The 13710-nt window shown below is 37.5% G+C and overlaps 2 protein-coding genes across 2 annotated transcripts; one reads left to right on the top strand and one right to left on the bottom strand.

The window, feature by feature from the left end:
• Positions 1-8216: 8216 nt before the first annotated feature.
• On the bottom strand, positions 8217-10827 carry Vap33 (VAMP-associated protein 33kDa). The gene is made up of 6 exons (XM_017899513.1): positions 10560-10827; positions 9449-9604; positions 9190-9296; positions 8916-9077; positions 8737-8838; positions 8217-8620 (listed from the first exon to the last, which is right to left on the bottom strand). The coding sequence occupies exons 1-6, from the start codon at positions 10615-10617 to the stop codon at positions 8456-8458; spliced, it is 750 nt and encodes a 249-aa protein (XP_017755002.1). The 5' UTR covers positions 10618-10827; the 3' UTR covers positions 8217-8455.
• Positions 10828-11786: 959 nt separating this feature from the next.
• On the top strand, positions 11787-13162 carry LOC108547131 (methylosome protein 50). The gene is made up of 5 exons (XM_017899517.1): positions 11787-11898; positions 12015-12348; positions 12423-12595; positions 12662-12854; positions 12932-13162. Exons 1-5 carry the CDS (start codon positions 11787-11789, stop codon positions 13128-13130), a joined length of 1011 nt encoding a protein of 336 aa, XP_017755006.1. The 3' UTR covers positions 13131-13162.
• Positions 13163-13710: the final 548 nt, after the last annotated feature.

Genomic DNA, 13710 nt, shown 5'->3' with positions numbered 1-13710 from the left:
CTCAACCGCCTAAAGAGAAGGAGCAACGATGTGGCAGGTGCTGCATCCGGTCGCGCATTAAGCCGCATAACGCCAAGGAACGACGATTAGCTGGTAAAAGTGGAAAGTAAGGAGGAAAGAGGGAAAAAAGTCGAGGTTATTCCAATGCATTGCTCTAGAAGGCGATAACGTAGAAATGCGAATTGCCGTTTCCAATACGGTGAGTCAGAGGCTGGACGAAAGCACGAGGATGGACGACATGAACGATCGTGACCGCAGAAGCGAAAAAGTTTAGTTGAAAAAAGGAAGAAAAAAAGAAAGAAAAAGTATACGAGCGTGATCGATGAAGTAAACGTGAAAGAGAAGTAGGTCATGAGCGTACGCTCGTCAAGCTACGCTTCTTCCGTGAATCTTAAACTTCTCGAATCAGCATATTTTGGGTCTTTTGCGGTTGCTTTTGGAACGAGGTTTATTAATTGACACGTTCATCGATGATCGATGACATTTGTAAAGTCACGTCATTACGAAATAGTATATCGTAAATGGACAAATTAAGCCCAAATTTTAAAGTTTCGTCCTTTCGTACGTTGCGATGAGAAATTCTGAGATTTAATATGGCAGATCGATTTGGAAAACGAGGCAACAGGAACGCTAATCGTCGATTACTGCGTTTCCCGATTAATAGCCAATTGTTAGTCACGCTTTCTATTTTCACCGCGGTACTTTCTTCGCTCGATACGACCAGCTACAAGATGGATTACACGGTACACTCCTGAAAGACGGGGACGTTACCTTAAACTAATCAGGAAAGTACACACGCTTTATCGTGTGCGCTTCGTGCACTTAGCGCACTGAAAGCAGTTTCCGTATACCATAAGCGTTCGAGTATGCATATGCACGTAAGGAATATGCACTTTACCTATGCATGTATCATAACCACGTACATACATGAACACGTAATGTGTGCTTTTATCGGTGAAGAAAAAGCAAGAGATAAATGGTACATTTCAACATCCTCCCTCGGGTCATCGCTGAACCTACGGAAGTCGAAAATGTTCATCGTCATTGTACCTAATGAATTTCGCTGAATGAAACATTACATCGCAATAGAGTGCATCGTAAAACAACCAGCGGCATGTCACGAGAATATCCTTGACGATTTGATCTTTTACACGAATGTTAACAGAAAAACGAGTCAAAAGATATCTCCGTTTGCTGGATGAATGAAAATTTTACCTCTAGTCGCTATCGTGAATCATCGGTGATCCACGTTTCACGTAACTCGCTTGGTACAACTTCGATTCAACGATTCCATAGCGCAACTCCAAACCGATGACGCACGAATGCATAGTTTTGTCTCGGTCTGACATCGTCGAAGCAGCAGCCTCGCAACGTCGCGATGAGGGTGATATAAATAAAAGGTTGACGAGACAGGTCATAGAAGAAGAGAAGAAACGGACGAAAATGCTTTTTATTGGCTGCGCGGGGCAATTAAGAATCTTGACAAGAACGGAAGTACGTGGGTGGCACTCGAAAGGCATCGATCTCTCGAAATTAAACGAGCGAGATTCGTATAAACGAACGAAAGGAACGATGATTCGAGAAACGCGAGTACATGGCAGGTTGAAAGCAGTGGCGATAGGAAGGCATGTCTTACGGTGCTCGATTGTTATCTAATAACGAGGAAAGAAGTTAAAACCGGAGGTGAGGCGTTCTTTTCCTCCGTTTCCGTGCCGTCGTATAAAACGCTTCCACGGAGGCCCGTACATTTCCAAGTAGCACAATTGCAAACATTGATTCGAACCAGAAACTAGATACGTATGATTATTCCCCCGGCCTGGGAGTATTATAGCTCGCGTGTAGATAACAAAACGACAATAGGGCACAGTTCGCGTTGTGTTGGCGAAAGGATCGGAGAAAAGGTACATACGTCGTACCGTGCAAGTGGCGAACGTTCGATTCGTTTCGAATTCGATTTAACAATTTGGCCCGCATGGGACCTGGTCTCGAGGATAGCGCCATTTCGATCCCGTATTTCCAGCCATGGCTTACGGGGGCGATTCGGGAAGAGCGAGAAGAAGAGAACAGAGTCAGCGTGGAGGAAAAAACAGAACGAGATCGCGTTTTTCGGAACATACGATCTCGTTCTCGTTAACCTACTTACTTTTATTCACAGCATTCATTCATCCGCTTCGTGCAACGCGTTGTACATGCACGTATATACGTACCTATATCTATATACAATTAGAGAGCAATATATATAGGTATGTATAACGCGATAAACATATATTACACGTCTAGGAGAAAACGTAGATATATCGCTGTCAGCGCATTCGCGTATTCTGCATAGGTTCAAAAACGTTTTACGTCTGGTTTTATTACATTTCGCACGCAAATGGCGTTGGAAAGGTGACGGCGCGGTACACCCTGTGCGAGATATCGTCGCGACGCCTAATCTTCGTCATCTCCGTCCGTCCACCGATGTCTCGCATCTCGTGACCATCGTTTGCCACGGCTAATCCTCGCGAGACCATCGTCGCAAGTTTTCCAGGTAACCGCTTCGCCTCTAACGCGAAACCAGGATCCCGAACGCGCGATCGAACGACCGTGAGGCCGCGGCCGTGTAATCGTTTCCAGGAAAATCGATCCTCGCCAATTAACATGGGCGAGGTTGAGGCCGTGTCATAAACCAGCGAGGAACAGGATATATCCTGCGTCCGTAACACGGACAGTCGAGGGCGGGTAAAGGGTGCATCGTGTTCACCGCCCAACCAAACAGGGCTCGATAGTAGCATCCAGACGACTAGTACCCGACCGAAATCCGACTCGTCATCGCGTGAACGACTGGTTGACCGAATCGAGGGAATAATCGGCGAAGGCTAATTTGTAGAAGAGCGGCAGAAAAAATGGAGAAAGAGAGAGAGAGAGAGAGAGAGAGTATCGACAACATTTATCGATAGGGTAGCTCGACCCAGGAATGCGGGCCGTGTTCGTTCCTAGGCCGATCTTGCCGAGCGCCGCGGGTGCCGTCGTCTTGTATTATCGATTGACGGAGGTTATGTGGAGTCGAGTCGCCGGGGCACGACGATCGCGTAGAATACAGAACGAGAAATCCTATTCTAATCGCGTACACGAGACGCCAAGGGATGAATAAAATCTTTTATGCCGTTCGCGCTTCTTCCTTCCCTTTTATCCTTGATCATCATCCCCTCCTCCTTTTCACCCTTTCGTGTGACGTTCTTTCTCTACGTTCGTCTCCCTCCCCCCTCTCTCTCTCACTCTTCCTCCCTCTCTCTACTCCCTCTCGCTCCTCCTGCTCGCACATACAACACAGCATTCGCACTCTCTCTTTCTCTCCTTCTGTCTCGATTTCTATCTGCATACCTTTTTCCATTCTCCTCCTCCTCTCTTTCTCTTTCTACTTCTCTGTCCCTTTCTGCTCCTCTTTCGTCTCTCGCTCTCTCTCTCTCTCTCTCCATCTCGCTCGAACGTGAACGCATATACGTTTTCCCACGGTGGGAAAGGACAAGCGTACCGAGAAAGGGAGGTCAAAGGAGGCAAAGAAAACTGGAGCTGGGCTGGATCGAGCTGTGGGAGAAAAAGAAAAAAAGAAAAAGAAAGAGAAAGAAAGGGAAGGGAAATGAAAAGGCGAATGGAAACTCACCGTTTAGGATATAGGGGTGTTAGACCGTCTGACGAGTCGCACTGGAAGCCTGGTTGGCAGCAAGAGCAATCATGCTTGTGGCGTCAAAAACGGCAGTATTGGCAGTGGCGGGACTGGCGGTGGCAGTCACGGCAGCGTTGACGGTGGTGATAGCGGTGGTGACGGCAGCGATAGTAACGGCAGCGGTGGCGGTGACGACGAGGCTGTTGGCGGTGGCGGTGGCGGCGGCGGCGGCGGCGAAGGCAGCGGCTACGACGACGTCGAGGACGTTGTACGCGGACGCGGCACTGACAGTAGTAGCGTTAGCAACCAAGTCACTTTCCTCCGAACGATCCGGGGACACCATCTCCTTGCTCGTCCGATCGCGTGCACAACCGACGACGATGCCGACGCCCGCACTGGCCACGACGCACTGTGGTCGCGCTACCACGAGTACCATCGTCGTAGTCTCATCGTCGTCGCCGTGTCTGCGCTGACACACCGGTGGGGAATTAACGGGTGAACAGGCGGGACGTTCCGTTCCAATCCAGTCCGATACGGTCCGGAACTAACAGTGCGACTTCGAAGAAGGCGGTGGTCGTCCCCCGATCGACTGCACGACACCGATGCTCGATGGCAGGAGACGCCCCAACGCGGGGCACCTAGTTCGACGTATGCCGAGCGACGGCTCACCCCGCGATCCGTCTGCACTCGGCCCGACTCGCACAGTACCGTAACCACCACGGGTGCTCGTCTACCCAGGACCCCAACGTCATCCCTACTCTTTTTCCCTCCCTTCTTCGCTTCTCCGCTCTCTTACTACTCTATGCAACTGCCCCTTCCTGCTACACCCCCGCCCCTACACGCCTTCGTTTACCCCCGAACGGCCACTTAACCGCGAAATTTTGAAGAACGCCTTTAATTCGTGCACGCTTCCTACTTATCGCGCGTATCCTTTCGTTTCCCTATTTTTCTTCCTATTCTTTGCTCGTGGTCAGTGTTCCGATCAGTCACCGGGACGCTTCTACTACCGGTTCTTCGCGCGAAACTTCTGTCTCGCCAGTACCTGGTATAATCGAGTACCGCTTTGAAACTTCTACACCGATATAGGGTAATCGATCTTTTTATCTCTTTCTCTCTTTGTCTTGCTCTTTGCGCGCAATGCCTCCGAATTTGACGTTCTCGATCATCTTTCGAAAGATACGTATACCTTTCTCTCTCTTAACGCCACGAACCCATTGGTAGAACGTTCTTGCTCGACGAACGATGTTTCGTTGTTCGCGAACCGGATGAAAATAATCGGATGGGGTAGTCGAAGATGGAGAGGAGAAAGAAGACTCGTGCGAGTTGCATACGGGTTAGCGAGCTAACCAGGCGAGAGGTATACGACAGGTCGACCAGTAGTGGGAGTAAACGTATGGAATTGTTTTAGTCACGGGCACCAAGAGCCCTTTGGGGTGACCTGAAGCCGTCGGGCACTCAGCGGCAAAGCGGGGGGTTAAGGAAGCCCTTGAAATCAATAGCCAGTCGCTACTGCCGCCGCCACCCTGATCAGGCTGCTCTGCGCTGTATCCGCCGCTCCACTCTCTGCCATCCACCTCCCTCTTCCCCGATCCTGATTTATCTGCACGTTCAGGCCGACCAAGTCCTCCTGTCCGACCTTAGTTCGCAGTCGAACGTCTCGCTATGAGTGTCGTTTGACGAGCTCCATTAAAGGAAGTCACGTGTCCAGTGAACGAATTCTCCAGTTCCACTCTACGAATCTTTATGTTTTCTGTTTTATCATAGGTGCCGATCGTCGTATAGGTGTACGAACATGTTACGTACTTCGCTTTTAGCTGAGAATAACTATCTCTGTCCTTGAAGGTGCGACCGCGGGGGGATACACAGGGATAACGAGATGACGAGTATTCTTACGTATACAAAAATGATGTAGCGTTTCTGCTAATCTTTATCGTTTCTTATCGTAACGTGGACGTGAAATGTGTATAGTACGCGTTGTTCACCAATCGAATAACGCTTCGATTTGTTACTCTGATATCATCGGTCGAGAACAATCGAGAATAACGATAAAATAGAGTAAAGTTTGCAAATTGGTCGATTAACGATCTTTATGTTTCTCGGTTCGGATATCTTTTCCGCCATCCCCTCTCACCGCCCCGGTTTACCCCTCTTTTTCCGTTCGATGGACGCGCAGGGAGAAAGTATGCGAGTGCATGTGCACCCGAGAAGGTAGTCTGATTATAAGTTGACCTACTCTACTTTGGTTCGCGTATCTATTTTTCGGGAATGAAGGGTTTAAAATTCATCTATAAAATTATCTCGTGCACACGATCGATTCGAAGCTATATTTATGCTGGTCTAACATTATGCGATATCGAGTAACCTTCGTCATAATTGATTGATGATATTTTAAGTACAAGTACATCGTTACTTGAACTTGTTTAACGTAATTTTATTGAATATATTATATAGAGTAGGAAAATCGAATGCTTTATTCGTTTGGAACAATTATTTCATGCGAAATCAGGTTTTAAATTGTCGTTTGGATGTATATATGATATTTATTTAATCATAACCGTTCTATAACTTTTATAAGTTCATTTATATTTCTCTTTTTATTCACACACTGGCTACCTCTTCTTCGTTCCTTTCCCGAACCTTATTATTAATATTATAATTCTATATAATGTTACATTCTCTCCACAACTGTGATAATAATATGATAATATAGAGACACGTTACAATGGATAAAGAATTCAAGCGATAAATGGAATAATCGTGTGCAAAAAATTTGATTTTGTATTTCCCTTGGACAGAATAATTTTGTGCTTGTGTATACATATCGCGCTGTTAATGTTCCATATACATATATATATATACCATTTTTATAACATTTCTAACAAGGACTTAGGACGTTATTCGGTCAAGAAATTTGGCAACGAACTTGACCAGAGAAGAATTCTCAAACCTTTTCTTCACATGCCTCGTCTATTCGTAAGAAAGCGACTTCAAGAGCTGTGATAAAAAACAACTTGTATCTATAATCTATAAGCAATCACTGGTCGTTCTGTTTCTTATGTCATAAATATACGTAAATATAATAGAGAAAATTTATTGATAATTACGTTTTATAATTACGATAAATATATATATATAATTTTTATATATATATAAAACGATGAAATACTTTATTAAATTCGATAAAAAGGAAATATCATTGAATTATTATGCTTTATTTTTAAGTTGCACACTTTTGATTGTATATTATCGTTCTATCAGACACCGATGACTCGTTAAACATTTGTCTGAAATATACGTGAAATCCATTAATTTTTGTCGAGAATTCCAGAACCGATAACTCTCCAAACACTTGATACTTTAATTATAGTTTACAGTTCTGTACTACGATTAACCAACTAATGTCTATTAGGTATTGAAAAGAGTCAAGAGAATCTTATAGAATTAGGAAATATTAGAACGATAGAATTTTAATGAAGCACAAATATTTCATATTGCCGTCTCTATTTCTAAGGCACAGACATATGGATGTTCATATATGTATATGTATCATATATATATGTGTCATATATATATATGTATATGCATACGTATACGTAATAATTGTGACGTGTTCGAGTATCATTTCTGACATGACGATTCACAAACTGGTTGTCATTATTTAGATGTATGCGTGTGTAGATAGATAGATAAATAGATAAATGTGTGGTATACGCACACGTTCACACATACATATATATATACACATCTATATAAATAAATTTGGATGATTCGTTATGGCAAAATTTTAAAGCGGTACTATATCCATGTGTACCATGCACCACTTCAAATTACTCGAAAACACAATTATTAGCAGAAAGGTTCAAAATATAAAACTTTCACCATGTGACATCCGAGATATCTTTATTTCGAATTTTTATAAGACAAACATAAAGAAATAAAAATACACTGAAGCGTCAAAAACTTTAATGCATCAACTCCTTAAATGATATACCATTGCTGATGGATAGAGCCAGCGTATCCAAATTCTGAGTCATGAACCACTACTAATCAGCCAGCCCCCCTCCCCTCGTGACTATATATGTTAGACATTAATATATTATCTTAAAATACATTATGTACAATCTTATATTGTGTGATTGTTAAGTACTGTTAGAATGTCAAAAAGAATATTCGAATTCATCCTGTTCCTTTTTCTTTTCATGTAAGGATGCACCACAGTTCTTGAAACAATTGAATTTTTTAATTTTTTTTTTTTTTTTTTAATTGAATGTATTCGTTTAAAAGAATTATATTTCATAAATTTTCGTATCTCATACATAATTTAGTTAGTGGCAACATGGTTTCAAAGACACAGCCGCAAGCGAATTTGTAAAGCGAGAATCCTTTTATAAGAAATATGAGAACAGAAGTAATATATAAACATGAAGATATATAGTATTTAATTTTTATTTATAATTTGCTACTTAAACTAATAGTACTTTCTGATACGTAACAATAACAAAATTTATTCACAGGATTTCCTGCATTTCTACTCCAATGTGAATCATTCGAGTATAGTGTTTATTTCTTAAAAAAGGATTTCAAATTTTACCGCTTTACCAAAATAGAAGCACACTCTTGCAGCAAATAACTCTATTATTGTAAACCACTACCCGTTCATGTTTATAGTATTTATTATGAACAATCGTGTAATACGATGACTGGTTTCGACCTTTGCGATCAGTACTTGGTATATGGTAGCAGGGGGGCAGGCTAAGAAACACAGGGGAAGAGGGGATGTGCCAAGTTATGCGGTAAAGTAATAGCTGCTCAGATCATTTTTCCCAGCACATATCCCAATATGACCATGACAAGAGCAATAAGAATGCTGGTAACCGTTGATGACGATTCGCTACTGTCCTGTGGGTTAAAATTTTTATTGGCTAACGTAGCCTCGTTATCCACCAGGACATTTTGTAATTGCAGTAAATCCTCCTATAAATAAAAATTAATACTGTATTTAACTATCGTAATATGTATTTTTTTTCCATTCGTATATTTTTCTTATTTTTTTCATATTGAAATAATTTACAGACTTTACAATTGTTTACCTTTAACTGAAGGTTTTCCTGCCTTAGAGCACTCTCTTCTTCTCTTAGCTGATTAACTTCTTGTGCTGCTTTTATCAATTTTTCTTCTGTTTCTCCAGGAACCTAATAAAATAAACGTATTATTTACTTATATAATAAGTAAGAATTGCAATGAAAACAAAGCAGATACTAATTATTACCTTTGGCGATGACTTAACACAATCACCGATTCCTTTATTTTTCCCGTTATTTGTGGTAACTTCTGATTTGGTTGTTTCAGCTGTCACAGGTTTAATTACTGGATTTTCAAAGACACATTTTAATTTAGATTCCATCAATTTCTCTGGATCTATATTTTTCCACTTCGAAAGAAAATTAAAAGTTACAATTGGCACCAGATGAAAGTAACATACCAAAGGAATACAATAAAGGCAAATATCCTTTATTAATTAAAAATTAACATATATTACATACTATATCGGGATTATCATCATCATCGTTAGCTTGAACTATTGTAGCTTGCACCATAAATTTGTGTTTATTTTTTTCTGTTAGATCAAAATCAAGTGGCTGAAGAGTCACTAAAATATACAATACCTAATCAATTAAACTTTCTTGTTTATAAATGAAAATAATTTAATTGTGGGAAAATCTATATTATCAGCTATTATAGTTATAGTTACATTATAAATTCATCATAATTTATATATTTTATTCATTGATAAAAACTAACCAGCTATTTGTGTAATTTCCGTTGGTTTCAGATACCCAGAATTAGGTCGCACACAATACCTCTTTGGAGCAGTTGTTTTTATTTTATAACGAACTTTGTAATTCGATGGATTGGTTAATGTTATATATGATGTGACTGTTCTTTCTGTAAATGGGCCTATAATATGATACAGACATGGTGTTAAAAAATATTCAAAAGTATCGTTTTTATCTATCTTTAACTCATAAAAACAAATAATCAATATCATAAATCATATAAACAAACATTAATCATAACTTTATCTATAAAATCCACATATCATTCACATATTTTGCATATTCTTTTATACATTTAAAAATATTAGAATAAAATACAAAATATGTAATAAATATTAATGATACAGACACACTGTTATAATTATGAACACAGTAACATTTCAACATTTTGTTTATGTATTTAGCTTTCATTCACAAAGTTTTCATTATATAAATGATAAAGTGGTCAAACCCTTTGACCCAATACCATTCAACAAAAATCATTTATTATGTTATAAACGATCTTTTTTTCGATATTTTGAAAACGTACATATATTTCTAAACTTATAACAAAAGCAAATAAGTTTACATGTTAAAAAATAACTAATATCTGTCATTGAACATAAACGTAGGTACGAAAAATATATTATTTCGTTTAAAAATCTAGAAAAATATATAGGTGAATTGAATACGATACGAAAATGCATAGAATATAAGTCGATGAATATGCTGACTGTATATCAGTTAACAGAGAAAAGAAGTGAGAGGGGAGGCTGAGAATTGAATCGTGACTGTACTTAGCTTTGACAGCGAATGACGTACGACGAATGGGGTTAGGTACAACTGAAAAGGCCGATGATTTCTGCTGGGTCGTCGTACGTAATCCTATTTGATTACAAATCAAAATGCAACGAAATTGGCTAGCAAAGGTAACTTTACGTCATCTTGACAACGTAGCGCACCGTGTGCAGCTCGTGTTAACTAACCAACAAAGCGCCTGCCAGTCACGGATTGAACAAAACTCAAAAAGTTTTAAAGAAAGCAAAAAATGTGCAAGGAAAATGCGCATAAAAGAATAATTCGTCGTTTAAGCGTACCCCTGAACCGCAGTTCACTTCGCGGTTCGATAATTAAAATTTGCTCAGGCTTCACCATCCTGTCTGGAAGCCGATCGAATCCTACGAATGATTACCCACAACACCTTTGAAAACGTAAATAATGATGCGAGACCACGTCTTGACAGGTTAATCAACGCTCCTTATAATTTTATACAGCGGCACCGCCGTGTCTCACAATCGTTACTTTCCGGGATTCCGTTGGACTAATTCTGATTTTTGCTCTGAATCGAATACGCATGCGTCACGACGGAAATTATCAGGAGTATAGCCGTTACGTCACAGACAGACGTTACCGCGGTAATCATATTCGCTACTTCTGCACATCCCGAAACTTGAAATGCCGGTAAAAGACGAGCAATACGAATAGAATTTTCGAAGGTCGTCAATAGGAACTATTTTTTAAATACTCGGACGAACAAAATTGCATTTAATTTACATCAGTTATTGTTAAGTGAAAATAAAATACGAAAGAATAAAATTATGAATTTGTTCATTACAACATTTCAAATAACTTACATATATTGGAATATATTATTAAAGAATATTACTAGATAATGTGACAGGTTGTTATTTATTCATATTTGTTTTTAATTATAAATTACCATAAATACGATAATTATGGTTATTATTTTTATTTTTTGTAGATATAAGACTTTTATTCATAATAACTGATAATTACGAAATGATCGAACATTTTGTATATATAAATTTTCATATTATTAGCTTTAAGTATTACTTAAAACTTCTAATGTCATAGTTTTATAAAATTTACTAGGAGTTAATCGTATCTATACATATTTTCAAGTATTTATATCATACATGAAATATATCTATACTTGGACGATATAAGAAAATTGCATTCGTAATTTCATAGTTACACTTAGTTTTAATTTCAACCATTACTAGTGTTGTAATCTTATTCTATGATAAGTCGGTAACATTGGAAATTACACAAAAGTGATAATGGTTTTACTCGTCCTAAAACACGTGTTACCACAGAAAAAGAATTTAATAATAAATTTATTTTATGTTGTGTGCATACTACTCAATTTGTTTATTTGATCTGTAATAACTTATACTATATATTTAATGTAGTGTAACATATGATTTGTTACAAACTATTTGTTACGATTTATATCAATATAGTAAAGTCTTTCAAACAAGTTCCGCGTTGTTAGCATTATTATTGTTCAAAATTACTGAATTATGGCATTTTTAACTCCACCCAATTTAAATACTCTAGTTTATAGAAATATGACAATAACAGATAAACCATATTTTTTTAATAAACACTTGCAATTTATCACAATTTATAATGGTAATGTAATTTAAACAGTCTATAAAGTAATACTTATAAATTATCAGCTTTATGTATATAGATTTATATTTTTCACATATATATCAATGAATATATATGATTTTGTTTAATTACAGAAAAAAGTGTTCTTCTTGGAGGCAGTAACCTAACAGATCGTTATTGGAATGGTTCTGTTTGGTATTATAATGATATTACAAATTTTGATAGAGATAAAGCAGCTCTTGTGGCAAAAACAGAAAGTGGTGTTTGTGATGCTGTCTTTTTACAAAGTGATAAATTTGTAATTGGTGAAGATAGTGGAACTTTGCAAGTTTTTGATTTATCTACACAACCTATTGACTCAAATGAATTACAATCTACAGGATATGCTGCTTTACATGATAGTAGTTTGTTAACTCTGTCTGTATTTGTTGATAAAGAACATGTAGTATCAGGAGGAATGGATTGTTGGTAAAACCAATTAATTGCTAAACGTATTGAAAAACATTTAAAATATTTAATAAAGAATTATAACTATTTCATAGTATAAAAATATGGAACATATCGGAGTTAATGGCAACATATTCATTTGGCTTTGCTCATACAGATACAGTCACTTGTGTTGATGTTAAGCCGGGAAGTAATTCAGAATTTGTGTCAACATCATCAGATTGCAAAGCATTAATATGGGATACAAGGCTACAAAAACCAGCCCAATGTATGTATTCAAACATATATAATTAATTCCATGAATGTAATTTAAATTTATATTTTCCTTTGTTAGGTATTTTAGAAAGGGATGCTGGTTTAACAGCAGTATGTTGGAATCTCAGTTTACCAAATGTTTTAGCAATAGGTAGTGAAGATGGAGAGATTATAATAGTTGATGCCAGAAAGGGGAGTGTAAAAGTATTATCAGAATCATTTGCATTTTGTAGACCAGTACATAGACTGTCATTTAATCAAAATTTAGGAAGGTAATATAAGTTGATAAATTTAAGATACAAATCAACCTTATCAATGTAATAAATTATATAATATTATTACATAACAGGACAGAAGAATTAGCTGCTTGCTGTGATGATATTTCTGTAGAAGTGTTTGATATAACCAATGAGCTTTCATTAATATATAAAGATGATCGTCACACTGACTTTGTACGTGGTCTTACATGGTTTGACAGTCATTTATATTCTTGTTCCTGGGATAATACAGTGTTAAAACATACAATAAATCTTGAGAATCATGTATAACTTATTTAATATGACTATGATTTAAATTGTTTCATTTATAAGCTAATTTTATGTTCCTATACATAAAAATAGATTTTGTAAACTGGTGTATTTGATTATTTTATTTCACTTTCATTCCATATAGTTAATAATCCTTTATATTATTTATATTTATATTTCTACAAATTATTTGTTATATAGTTGTACTTTATAGTCTTTATATACTTCTCTGTAACAAGTCAGCAGAATATTTAAGAATAACACATTTTATATGAAATATTGAATACAAAATTTTTACCTAAACATTAAAGCTACTTGTGTAATTGAAAAATGTAAAGAATAAAGATATCATAACAAAAAAGATATTATCAATATTAAACATATTTTTTAAAAGAAAAGAGTGATATAAATAAAAAAGTTTTACAGTTTATTTGCAGTACATATCATATGACACGTATTGCCATAAAGTAATTACAAATCAGTCAAATTTTTAAATTATATAACTGGCTACATTTGTATTTTAAACATTTTAATTTCGTTTTCAAAATTTGTTATGTGTAAATATAATATATATATATTTGTGAAAAAAAGTGTGTGTGTG

The sequence above is a fragment of the Eufriesea mexicana genome, unplaced genomic scaffold, assembly GCF_001483705.2.
Source record: "Eufriesea mexicana isolate 0111107269 unplaced genomic scaffold, ASM148370v2 scaffold944, whole genome shotgun sequence".
Taxonomy (NCBI): Eukaryota; Metazoa; Arthropoda; class Insecta; order Hymenoptera; family Apidae; genus Eufriesea; species Eufriesea mexicana.
Note: the sequence above shows the minus strand (reverse complement) of the source record. Positions and strands in the feature narration are given on the sequence as shown.

What these genes read in the sequence shown, in the direction of transcription:
- Vap33 (XM_017899513.1), bottom strand. Translation starts at nt 10,617, where the DNA reads ATGGTGAAGCCTGAGCAAATTTTAATTATCGAACCGCGAAGTGAACTG. An exon ending in ATGATGATAATCCCGATATA is followed by an intron (nt 9,078 to 9,189) that starts GTATGTAATATA and finishes TTTCTTTCGAAG; the next exon opens with TGGAAAAATATAGATCCAGA. An exon ending in AGGAAAACCTTCAGTTAAAG is followed by an intron (nt 8,621 to 8,736) that starts GTAAACAATTGT and finishes TTTTATTTATAG; the next exon opens with GAGGATTTACTGCAATTACA.
- LOC108547131 (XM_017899517.1), top strand. Translation starts at nt 11,787, where the DNA reads ATGGCATTTTTAACTCCACCCAATTTAAATACTCTAGTTTATAGAAAT. An exon ending in ATTTATCACAATTTATAATG is followed by an intron (nt 11,899 to 12,014) that starts GTAATGTAATTT and finishes GTTTAATTACAG; the next exon opens with AAAAAAGTGTTCTTCTTGGA. An exon ending in TTTAATCAAAATTTAGGAAG is followed by an intron (nt 12,855 to 12,931) that starts GTAATATAAGTT and finishes ATTACATAACAG; the next exon opens with GACAGAAGAATTAGCTGCTT.